The following is a 13,171-nucleotide window of genomic DNA, read 5'->3' on the forward strand; positions in this document are numbered from 1 at the left end:
TGAAATGTATTTTATATTATTTGATTTATTTATTCAAAAACAAGGCGAGGATTGGCTACTAAATGATTTTTAGCAATGTAATGTGACGGCACATCCGTATCTCATATTTTGCTAATGTCTTGTACCGTTAAACATGGTATCACGTGGATGAATATGCATATGTAAAATGATATGCAGATGATGATATGCATAGTAAAACTAGGCGTTGTCAGCTCCATATATGGTTATTTTGGGGAGGAGACGCATGTGAACACAATCTTCCGCTGACTGGGATTTATAAAGGGAATTCTGCACAGGTTCTGGCGTACGAACGCTTTTATAAGTCAGAATATTTTTGCGTACGCCATTTTTGGCTTTCGGGCACACATACACTTTTAGTAAGAATCCTACCCACAGTTTTTAATTGCAAAAGTGAAAACGAAATCACGTTATTGCAACAGATCTGAGTTGATGATGGAGAAATGTTTGTGCTTCTTTTTCTGTATCAGGGCATTTGTGAGGAAATGACATATGAAAAGATAGAAGAAACGTATCCGGATGAATATTCTCTCAGAGACCAGGACAAGTACCATTACAGATACCCAGGAGGAGAGGTATGTGCACTGTAAAAATGATTTTTGAAGATTTTACAGGAAAATACCATTCCAGTTTTTAAATTTCACGTTTAATTTTCTTTATTATTTTATGAAATTTACAAAGAGTGAGTAATCCTAGAACATTTCCCCCAAAAGGACATTGCATGACCTTTCCAGTTAAATGCTATTTGTCATTCACCAAATTAATTATTAAGACAAAAAGAATGATTCGCTCCCACTTCGGACATCTTTCCGTGATATATTGAATGATATATTGTGATATAGTGATGTATTGAAATATTATGCACTTCCTGTTCAAAAGTTTGGGGCTGGTAAGGTTTTTTTTTTTTTTTTTTTTTTTTAAAGAGTCTCTTTTGCTCCCCAAGGCTAAAAAAAAAATAAATAAATACAGTAACATTGTGAAATATTACAGTTCATAAGAACTGTTTTCTATGTGAATATACAGTAGGTTCAAATGTAATTTATTCCTGTGATCAAAGCAATAGAAAGTTCGAAAAAACACAATTTATTTGAAATTATAATCTTTTGTAACATTATTAATGTCTTTACTGTCACTTTTGATCAATTTAATGAACTTTAAGCTGAAGTGTGCAGTTTGTTTTAAATCTTACAATACTTTCTCCTGTCTAACATGGAGAGTCAGCTGTAATTAAGCCCTTCGTGTCCCTCTTCTCTTGCCGTAGTCCTACCAGGACCTGGTGCAGCGGTTGGAACCGGTTATCATGGAGCTGGAGAGACAAGGCAATGTTCTGGTCATCTGCCACCAGGCTGTCATGCGCTGCCTCCTCGCCTACTTCCTGGACAAGAGCGCTGGTGCGTCTCACACACACACACACACTCAAATCATAGCAGGCCTCTTATGACTTCAATCAGATAATGAGAGACACGAGTATGTGGGTTTCTGAGTGCTGATGTTCAAGCTTCCACAGAAGTGATCCTGTGACAAACACTACGGGATGAAGTTGAGGATTTTCCCTGAGCGAAACCCTTCCATTCATGACATGTTTGACTCAATTATGTGTTTAAAATCAGCAGATCTTCTCATATTTTAATGTGCTTGTATTGTGCAGATGATCTGCCGTATCTGAAGTGCCCCCTCCATGCGGTCATGAAGCTGACACCAGTGGCTTATGGTATGTGCTGATTTTCATTCACCTAGTCCTAAAAACAAATGTTTTTTTAATATATATTATATAAAATATTTAAATATTATTTGCATTTCAAATATTTTATTTAAATTGCTTTCATATTAAAAGAACTATTGAAAACATTAATAATGTTAAAAAAATTATATAATAAATAATTTAAAAATATATAAACAATATGTATGTATGTGTATATATTTGTGTGTGTGTGTGTGTGTGTGTGTAAATGTTTATTATTGTTTGAATACTTTTACATTTTTATTTTGTCAAATTTGTATCAAATGTTTGATTTAAATTGTTTCATTGTAAATATTATTAAAAAATGTATGAATATGTAAATATATATATATATATATATATATATATATATATATACACACACTTTATTTATGTTTATTTATTTAAATGCTATTAAATTATTATTTATTTTATTTAAATTGTTTAATTAAAATAACAATTAATCAAATTTAAATTAATTAAATATTAATTGAAACACTGTTAAAAATTGGCATGTAATTGGCATAAATTGGCATATATAACGTTTTTATAGTATTTTTTATTTTTTTTATTTAAGTGAGATATAAATACTGTTTCTATATAAAGATATAAATTCTGATCATTTTCAATATTGTTGTGTTTGTGTTTTCCTGTTTCAGGCTGTAAAGTTGACAAGTTTGACCTGAAAGTCGAAGCTGTGAACACACACCGGGACAGACCACTCGTAAGCAAACATAACATTTACCTGATGTTTAGGGAGTTTGCTAAAGCAGCCTCACTGTTATTACTAACAACCATTTACTAACACACTGTTTCTCATCTTCAGGGAAATTTATTTTTTATTTTCTGGACATCGTTTGGTTTTTACCATCATTTCATAAGCATTTTTTTTTTCTTTTTTTAGTTGTGGTGAATGATTCTGCATGCTTATTTTGCAGTGATATTTTTAGAATCATATGCATCTATGATCGAGCGGTCTACCCAACACAAATACAGCTTCAGTGAATCAGCTGAAAGCCCTCGAGCAAGAATAACCTCTTGAACTCTTGTCATGTTCCTCTAACGGAGAACTAAAGGCTGACTGTCCACAGAGTTAGCTCATAAAGTGTGGTCTGTTTGTGCAGTGTAAGTCTGGAGGTGTGAGTTTGCCACTGACACACACACACACACACACCACAGGTCTGCGGTGAGAGAGTCACTACAGCACTGAGATTCTCAGAGTTTCTGGCTTGTTTTTGTTCTTTACTTTAATTGCTTGGTTGTGGATGAGATTAGCATATGATTATGGGCGGCAGTGTCCGGTACAGACGACACATAGGGAGTTCCCTCAGTCTGAGCTTTCATTTCATTTGATTTTAAAGGGCCGATATCATAAAAAAACATTTGACCTCAGTTGGATGTAATATGTTGACATACTGTGACATTCTCCAATCCACCCAGAGGATTTATAGTCGAGAGGAAAAGCGTACTGTCTGGATATGAGGACTTTAATTCATTCATTCATTTATTTATTTAAATCAATAAAATCACATTATTTACATTTTAAATATTTGATCTACCTTTTTTCTGTTAAAATAACTATTACTAAAATTAATAGTTCATATCACATATATTAAATAAGAAATAATAATTAAAATTTAAAATATGTATGATGAATATGCATGAAAAATAAATCAAATATAAAATAATGCATTGATTTAAATAAACAAATATATATATTTGTTTATTTAAATCAATGCATTATTTTATATTTGATTTATTTTTCATTACTAAAATAACTATTAATAACATTTAAATTAAATAATAAACATTAAAAATTGGCATATTTATATATTTTTTTGTACCATTTTATTTGCTATTTATTTTTAATTGAATTATTTAATGGTTTAATGATTTATTTATTTTAAATAAGCATAAATAAAATTCTGTACATAGATAGTTGTTGATAGTAGTGCTTAAATCTTAATAATACAGAAAATAATCTTGGTTTTCTTCAACCCAAATATAATTTATTAATTCTTTTGATTTTTGTGCAATATGTCCCAGACATTTTTTTGTGAGACACTAATAGGAACTAAGCTTCAAAAATGTCTAATTAAGTACATTATTATATGACCGCCCACATTTACACATCAACACCTTCATTTCTCATGCAAAACTGTTAGCCAATCACAACAGATGTCATTTACATATTAAAAAGTCTAAGAGGTACAATAGCAGGAACAGCCTGTTTAATTCTAGGATCACATTTGGGTGTGAGAAGCCTTGACTCATTATAGCCCTTTATAAACACGCCTTTGTCACAGTGTCACCCACACACGTAATTCCTACTCTGTGTGTGTTATCAGGGAAGCACCAGACGAGAACTGCCGCCCACTCTGCTGAGGAGAAACAGCTTTACACCACTGTCTAGTCAGGATCAAGTCAAGCGACCTCGTCTCTTCAGCGTCGGCAACCCACCTCGGATAACCAGCATTCCTGCCGTTCCCTCCTCTCGACTCCCTCAGGCGCAGGAGAACGAGGAACTGAACGAGAGCCAGGTTCTGTTTAATTAGATGTTAAAATGTGATTTATCCCTGTCATCAAAGCTGTAGCATTACTCCAGTCTTCAGTGTCACGTGATCCTTCAGAAAGCATTCTAATATGATGATTTCTGATCAAGAAACATTTCTGAGTAATTTCAGTGTTGAAAACAGTTGTGCTGCTTAATATTTTTATTCAGCAAGGTATTAAATTGATAAAAAGTGACAGTAAAGACATTTATAATGTTACAAAAAATCTATTTCAAATAAATGAACTTTTGAAGTTTCAATTCATCAAGAATTCTGAAAAAATAAAAGTATCACTGTTTCCACAAAAATATCACTTTACAGTTGTGATGCTGAATATTTTTGTGGAAACTGATGGATAAATCATATAAATCTCTCAAAACCAGTTGAGCTGCCTACTGTCAAATAGTAGGCATTATTATGTATGTATGCATAATACATATTGTGTGTATGTGTGCGTGTGTGTGTATGTGTATGTGTGTATATGTATGTGCCTCATACAACAGTTTGTGTATGTGCCTCCCACTTTTTAAGGGACCAAAAGTAATGGGACAACAGCTCAGCTGTTCCATGGCCAGGTGTGTGTTATTCCCTCATTATCCCATTTACAAGGAGCAGATAAAAGGTCCAGAGTTCATTTCAAGTGTGCTATTTGCATTTGGAATCTGTTGCTGTCAACTCTCAATATGAGATCCAAAGAGCTGTCACTATCAGTGAAGCAAGCCATCATTAGGCTGAAAAAACCAAACAAACCCATCAGAGAGAGAGCAGAAACATCAGGTGTGGCCAAATCAACTGTATGGAACATTCTTAAAAAGAAAGAACGCACTGGTGAGCTCAGCAACACCAGAAGACCCGGAAGACCACGGAAAACAACTGTGGTGGATGACCGAAGAATTCTTTCCCTGGTGAAGAAAACACCCTTCACAACAATTGGCCAGATCAAGAACACTCTCCAGGAGGTAGGTGTATGTGTGTCAAAGTCAACAATCAAGACTAATACAGAGGGTTCACCACAAGATGTAAACCATTGGTGAGCCTCAAAAACAGGAAGGCCAGATTAGAGTTTGCCAAACAACATCTAAAAAAGCCTTCACAGTTCTGGAACAACATCCTATGGACAGATGAGACAAAGATCAACTTGTACCAGAGTGATGGGAAGAGAAGAGTATGGAGAAGGAAAGGAACTGCTCATGATCCAAAGCATAACCACCTCATCAGTGAAGCATGGTGGTGGTAGTGTCATGGCGTGGGCATGTATGGCTGCCAATGGAACTGGTTCTCTTGTATTTATTGATGATGTGACTGCTGACAAAAGCAGTTTCGGGCAATATTATCTGCTCATATTCAGCCAAATGCTTCAGAACTCATTGGACGGCGCTTCACAGTGCAGATGGACAATGACCCGAAGCATACTGCGAAAGCAACCAAAGAGGGTTTTTTTTGAAGGGAAAAAAGTGGAATGTTATGCAATGGCCAAGTCAGTCACCTGACCTGAATCCGACTGAGCATGTATTTCACTTACTGAAGGGAAAATGCCCCAAGAACAAGCAGGAACTGAAGACAGTTGCAGTAGAGGCCTGGCAGAGCATCACCAGGGATGAAACCCAGCATCTGGTGATCTCTATGCGTTCCACACTTCAGGCTGTAATTGACTGCAAAGGATTTGCAACCAAGTATTAAAAAGTGAAAGTTTGATTTATGATTGTTAATCTGTCCCATTACTTTTGGTCCCTTAAAAAGTGGGAGGCACATACACAAACTGTTGTAATTCCTACACCGTTCACCTGATTTGGATGTAAATACCATTGTCAAATCCATTGTGGTGGTGTATAGAGCCAAAAAGATTAGAATTGTGTCGATGTCCCAATATTTATGGACCTGACTGTATGTATGTATACAGAAGTTGTGTTACATATATATATATATATATATGCACACACACGCACACGCACGCACATACACACACACACACACACACACACGCACGCACATATACACACACACACACACACACGCACGCACACACACATACACACACACATATATATATATATATATATATATATATTAGAGGTGGGCATAGATAATTTTTTTTAATCTAGATTAATTTTGAAATTAATCTAGATTAATCTAGATTAAAATGGCTCATTTGAATTCTGCCGAAGGCATTCAGAATATGTGTGCTACCCAAATAATGACTATAAAAGTAAGTCTTTGAGAACGGGTTTCTCAAGCCAGGTGGCGCATTAGACCAGGGGCTCATCTCCTGTTTCCAAAATGCATCACAAACTGCTTGAGAAAGCTGTTCTACTCATAGACTGTAAAAGGTTACTACTGTACTGTTACCGTCCGTAGACAACATTAGGTAGGCCTATGTTATTATCAACTACTATAGGCTATCAATTAGGGATGGGCGATATGGCCTAAAATCTATATTGTGATATACATTGCAGCCTCTTGTGATAACGATATACAGTATATTATAATAAAACCATTTCAGAACAGATTACACAGACCCATGCTAAACAACTGCTAAATGTTTTTTTTTTAAAAGGGTGTATTTAGTTTTGAGAACATATATTGTGCAAAACTGTAAGTATACAACATCATTTTGCAGATAAATAAAATTTAAGTACACTAGCTGCAGAGACTTAAGCAGGTCTAATGTTTATTATGGCTTGGAGCTTATGAAACCCCAAATTTAAAATTAGAATATTGTCTAACTGATGTCTTTTCAGTTAAAAAGAAACACAACAATGATTCTTAAAATCGAGATTATGTGCTACACCACTAAGATATATTGGAATGGGAATAATACGCGCGCGCTGGTATTCAGTGATATCATGTTTCGTTTTGAATTTGAGGTGGTAGAACGGATTAGTCAGCCCGGTATCACCCCAAAACGTCCTATACTGACGCGTCTTGACCATGCGTCAACATACGACGAAAAGGGTACCCCTTTAACGTCAATATGAGACGCAGACAGAAGCGCACCAGCAGCGCCTCCTAGCGGTACCATAACGCATACCTAAACCTACCCATAACCCGAATCGTCACACATGGACGTTAGGGGGTACCCTTAGTTTTCGTCGTATGTTGACGCATGGTCAAGACGCGTCAGTATATGACGTTTTGGGGTGAGACTGTGTTAGATTAGTCGTGTGTTAACTTACCGAACTGTTACCCCACACACTCTGTATTGCTGCTGCTCGTCTGACGGCTTAAACCCGAACCAAGTCCAAATAATGGATGTTGCACCGATCTTTTTCACCAGCTTTCACGTTCAGCCGTGTTTACTTAAGATGACGACGAATATGCGTTGCAGCCGGGTTTACCTCGCGGCCGCGGGTAGATTGCGTCATCATAGCTTGTGTAGTATATAGAGCCATCTCCCAACCCAACTTGGAGAATAGATTAACGGCGATATCGCGCGATAAGAGTCTCGCGTTAACGCAGCACGTTAACGCCGATAACGGCCCACCACTAATATATCCATCCATCCATCTTCTTCCGCTTATCCGGGGCCGGGTCGCGGGGGCAGCAGTCTAAGCAGGGATGCCCAGACTTCCCTCTCCCTAGACACTTCCTCCAGCTCTTCCGGGGGGACCCCGAGGCGTTCCCAGGCCAGCCGGGAGACATAGTCCCTCCAGCGTGTCCTAGGTCTTCCCCGGGGTCTCTTCCCGGTGGGACATGCCCGGAACACCTTCCCGGGAAGGCGTCCAGGAGGCATCCGGAAAAGATGCCCGAGCCACCTCAGCTGGCCCCTCTCGATGTGGAGGAGCAGCGGCTCTACTCTGAGCTCCTCCCGAGTGACTGAGCTTCTCACCCTATCTCTAAGGGATCGCCCAGCCACCCTGCGGAGAAAGCTCATTTCGGCCGCCTGTATCCGGGATCTTGTCCTTTCGGTCATAACCCACAGCTCATGACCATAGGTGAGAGTAGGAACGTAGATTGACCGGTAAATCGAGAGCTTCGCCTTACGGCTCAGCTCCTTCTTCACCACGACAGACCGGTACAGCGACCGCATTACTGCAGAAGCTGCACCGATCCGTCTGTCAATCTCCCGTTCCATCCTTCCCTCACTCGTGAACAAGACCCCAAGATACTTGAACTCCTCCACTTGAGGCAGGAACTCTCCACCAACCTGAAGCGGGCAAACCACCCTTTTCCGACTGAGAACCATGGCCTCGGATTTGGAGGTGCTGATTCTCATCCCAGCCGCTTCACACTCGGCTGCAAACCGTCCCAGTGCATGCTGAAGGTCCTGGTCTGATGGGGCCAACACGACAACATCATCCGCAAAGAGCAGAGATGAAATTGTGTGGTCCCCAAACCTGACCCCCTCCGGCCCCTGGCTGCGCCTAGAAATTCTGTCCATAAAAGTTATGAACAGAACCGGCGACAAAGGGCAGCCCTGCCGGAGTCCAACATGCACCGGGAACAAGTCTGACTTATTGCCGGCAATGCGAACCAAGCTCCTGCTCCGGTCGTACAGGGACCGGGTAGCCCTTAGCAAAGGGCCCCGAACCCCATACTCCCAGAGCACCCTCCACAAGATGCCGCGAGGGACACAGTCGAATGCCTTCTCCAAATCCACAAAGCACATGTGGATTGGTTGGGCAAACTCCCATGAACCCTCCAGCACCCTGTAGAGGGTATAGAGCTGGTCCAGTGTTCCACGACCAGGACGAAAACCACACTGTTCCTCCTGAATCCGAGGTTCTACCATCGGCCGGATTCTCCTCTCCAGTACCCTGGAATAGACTTTCCCGGGGAGGCTGAGAAGTGTGATCCCCCTATAGTTGGAGCACACCCTCCGGTCCCCCTTCTTAAAAAGAGGGACCACCACCCCGGTCTGCCAGTCCAAAGGCACTGTCCCCGACCGCCACGCGATGCTGCAGAGGCGTGTCAGCCAAGACAGCCCCACAACATCCAGAGACTTGAGGTACTCAGGGCGGATCTCATCCACCCCCGGCGCCTTGCCACCGAGGAGTTTCTTGACTACCTCGGTGACTTCAGCTTGGGTGATGGACGAGTCCGCCTCCAAGTCCTCAGCCTCTGCTTCCTCAATGGAAGACGTGACGGCGGGATTGAGGAGATCCTCGAAGTATTCCTTCCACCGTCCGGTGATATCCCCAGTCGAGGTCAACAGCTGCCCACCTCCACTGTAAACAGCATTGGTAGGGCACTGCTTCCCCCTCCTGAGGCGCCGGACGGTTTGCCAGAATCTCTTCGAGGCCGACCGATAGTCCTTCTCCATGGCCTCACCGAACTCCTCCCAGGCCCGAGTTTTTGCCTCCCCAACCACCCGGGCTGCAGTCCGCTTGGCCCGTCGGTACCCATCAGCTGCCTCAGGAGTCCCACAAGCCAGCCAGGACCGATAGGACTCCTTCTTCAGCAGACGGCACCACTAATATATATATATATATAAGTATATATAACACAAACACACACACACCATAATTACAAATAGGTAGGAATATTTTTTATATATTATGTGTTTTTCAGTCCGAAGTGGTTGTCGAGAGTCTCTCAAGCATTATTTATGTGTTGACACCAACAAAGTAACCTGTGTCTTCTGTCTTACAGGAAGTCCTGAACTGCTTCAGACCGGCAGACTCCATCCAAGAGTGACAACACAAACCACAAGTTGTGCGACACCCATCACCAATTAAACCAGTTCAAACGCTTTCTCCAGACATGATTCAACTGTTTCTGACGCCCACTCAGAATCAGCAGCATAAACACTGCTTTATGTAACGCACATGAGTGACATCCATCCATCCATCCATCCATCCATCCTTCTCAACCTTCATCCGTCCACAAGCGCTTGGAAGTACGGTAAAACAACAGCTACAATATCATTGTAGAGTCATTGATTTAAATATTTAACAATTAAGGCAAAGAAGATTCACTGGCATTGAATGTATTGACATCTATTGAATAGATTGACAGCTTGTGGAACCAATTAGAGCACAGTTGAACTGATTGAGTGGGCGTGTCTTATGCCAGTCAAGCTGATTGGCTCTCCAGGATCAGAATTCTTAAAGACACAGTGCACTTCCTGAGACGGATCTAGAAGCGAATGTTCAAGCACTCTTTTTTTTGTTGTCGTAGCATATATTTTTGTCCCGTCTTCTTAATAATGCCTTAGTTATGTGACTGATTGAGGCCAAATCGGACTGGATAATCATGTAAATATTTGTCATGATTTTAGCTGTTAATTGTTTGTGATGTTATTTCCTCATATAGACTCATTCTGCTTTTTGATGGTTTTGATGTTGTGCAGAATGTTTTATTGATTTATAATGAATGTGAAATGAGGAAGGGTTTGTGAAATGTATGTTCCGCTGGGTTTTTCCTCCCATCAAGCTTTCTGTAATTTGGAAAGGAACATCAGGGTGGTTATTTTAATAGAAAAGAAGATTGTTTTAGTTGTCATAACTGATACGCAAGGAAAACTTGTATACTCGTTCATTCAGTTTTGAACAAATGTGTCCTTTCATAAGCACAGAATCAGAAAATAGTTATCTTGAGTTTTTAGTTTTACAAATGTATCTGTAAGAACATTTAAAACTACTGAGAATATGGCAAGCCATACTGTTATATTACTTTTCATGTTTAATGTTATTTAGATTATCATTTGTTATGAACAGATATTTATAAACTCTGATATTTTGGAAGGATGTTCTTAAAAGTTATTGTAAAATATCTTATAACTATAATGTTTTATAGTTATGTTTTATAATTTGAGTTCATGTTGGTCTGATTTTTACATGTCTAATTTTATAATGCAGGAAGTATGTTCTTAAAGTGCTTAATACGTGTTGAATGTTATGATGGACTGTGAAAGACCATGTTCTATCAGTCAAATGTCATACAAAGTGGCTGCATTGTAGTTGCTTCTTGCAGCTTATTCATTTTTCATGATTGGATATTATCAGATTTGCAAGTGCCTTTGCTTCGCAACCAAAGTGTAACTAATCAAAGTCAGCCGATCTCTGAGACAGACTGAAGATTCTTGGACCCAAAAAGGCACATTTACCTCAGAGCCGAGTCCTTTATTTTAATGTAATAATGTTTCAGAAGATAAGTTTTGTGTTCTGGTTTCATTGTGACATCATGATAGCATTACAATATCAATATCAGTGGTGACTAACTATGTAATGTCATGCTCATCTATTGATAAAACTTGTGATTTAATAAACCAGTCTGTGATTCAAGTAAAGTTTTGTTTTGTTTTTTGTCATTTAAATATATAAGCAATCAAAATTTAATAAAGTAATCATATATGCTTTATTTATTGTACATGCTTTGTATTACATATTTTTTCTTATACTTTTTGTGAAAATATATATAAATAAATTGCTCCACGTAATAGCTGCCAATCATATATATGCCATTTAAATATATTAGCAATCAAAATGTGCAATATTGCAGTTATCATACATGCATTATTAAGTTTACATGCTTTGTCAAGTAAAGTCACCATTATTTCTATTGTGCTTTATACAATACAGATTGTTTTTAAGCGGATTTACAGTGATAACAGGAAATAATGATTCAATGACGCAGTTAAGTTCTTTAAAGCAGCTTTAAAAAGACAATAGTGTCATTGTCCAGCTGAAATCAGTTCAGTGGTTCATTTTGGTTAAATAACTGTAAAGTGAATCAATTATGAAGCCATAAAGTGTTCGATATTATTCTAGGTTACTACGTGCCGAGGATTTGACCCAGTGATTAACAGAATTTAGTTGTAGGAAAGTACTGATCTTCCAATTTTTATATCAACTATGCATTCTGTTAGTTTTGTGAATTGGTAAGTTTCGTCAAGCTTGCAAAGAAGTGTAGGGCTATCATCAGCATTAGAGTGAAAAAGAACATCATGTTTTCTAATGATATCTCCCAAGGGTAGCATGTACAGGGTGAAAAGCAACGGTCCCAGTACTGAGCCTTGAGGTACTCCATACTGAACTTGGGATCGATAAGACATCTCTTCATTTACTGCTACGAATTGATGATGGTCAGATAAGTACAATTTGAACCATGCCAATGCAATTCCACTAGTGCCAAACATAATTTGGAATGGATTGCATATTTTTCTTAATGATGCCAATCATCATTTTTCTTTCATTTAAATATGATAAATTGTGGAATATTGCAGTAATCATAATTTTTTTTTTTAAATATAAAATCATCTTTTTGCTCTGGTTAATGGTTGATTGAATTTCTGGAATGATTTATGTTTAATGTCCTTCATAGTGTCCACAGTCGCACAAACAGCTCTGGTTCAGACTGGTCTGCCATGTGGAAAAGGGGTGCGGTTTGTGCCATCGCCTTGAGCAGGGCCACAACATTGGAAAAATGTATGCACACAGCTCTGGAATAAACATAATGCTGTCCTTTTTTTAGAGAATGTTTGTGTAGCTTGTCCTGAAATAACATCAAGCAAGTGAGGCATTAATATTGTTAAAAATAATATTTAACAATATGATAAATGGTCAAATAATTGTTTTGTTTTTTCTTTTGTTTTTTTTTCTTAAGTACAGTGATTAGAGGACTTTGAATTCTTGGGAAAATCATTCCAGTTTGTTATTTCCTGGAATTTTGATCCAATCATGTTATAGGCAAAACAAGGTGGCATTTGCCAAACACATCAAAGTTAAAGCTGCACATTTTGTCTCCACAGTGAATTCATCAAAACCCTGAAGACGGAAAAGATCCGTCAAGGTTGGACAACAGAAACTGTGACATCATCACCATGTATTAGAACGGTGCCCCACCCACAGCCGATGTAACGCTTATGTATTTCTCAAGGTGGGGTGTCGGTTATGCGTAAGACCTGCTTGAATGTACATTCATGAATTAACCTTCGTTTTAC

The 13,171-nt window shown here is 38.8% G+C and overlaps 1 protein-coding gene across 2 annotated transcripts in view; it reads left to right on the forward strand.

Annotated features, from left to right (window-relative positions):
* pfkfb2a (6-phosphofructo-2-kinase/fructose-2,6-biphosphatase 2a) overlaps positions 1–11,518 on the forward strand; it is a 28,637-nt gene extending 17,119 nt beyond the window's left edge. Inside the window, exons 10-16 of one of the 2 annotated variants that reach the window (XR_014199806.1) lie at positions 489–593; positions 1,280–1,409; positions 1,667–1,729; positions 2,398–2,462; positions 4,087–4,278; positions 9,880–11,157; positions 11,190–11,518. Coding sequence is in view for 1 of the 2 variants with exons in the window: in XM_082145631.1 (XP_082001757.1) it covers positions 489–593; positions 1,280–1,409; positions 1,667–1,729; positions 2,398–2,462; positions 4,087–4,278; positions 9,880–9,924 (600 nt within the window). In the remaining variant the exon portion in view is untranslated. Of the gene's footprint in view, positions 1–488; positions 594–1,279; positions 1,410–1,666; positions 1,730–2,397; positions 2,463–4,086; positions 4,279–9,879 lie in introns of both variants that reach the window. The other variant, XM_082145631.1, reaches the window with a different exon arrangement.
* The last annotated feature ends 1,653 nt before the right edge of the window (positions 11,519–13,171 follow it).

The sequence above is a fragment of the Leuciscus leuciscus genome (assembly GCF_965113295.1).
Source record: "Leuciscus leuciscus genome assembly, chromosome: 18".
Lineage (NCBI taxonomy): Eukaryota > Metazoa > Chordata > Actinopteri > Cypriniformes > Leuciscidae > Leuciscus > Leuciscus leuciscus.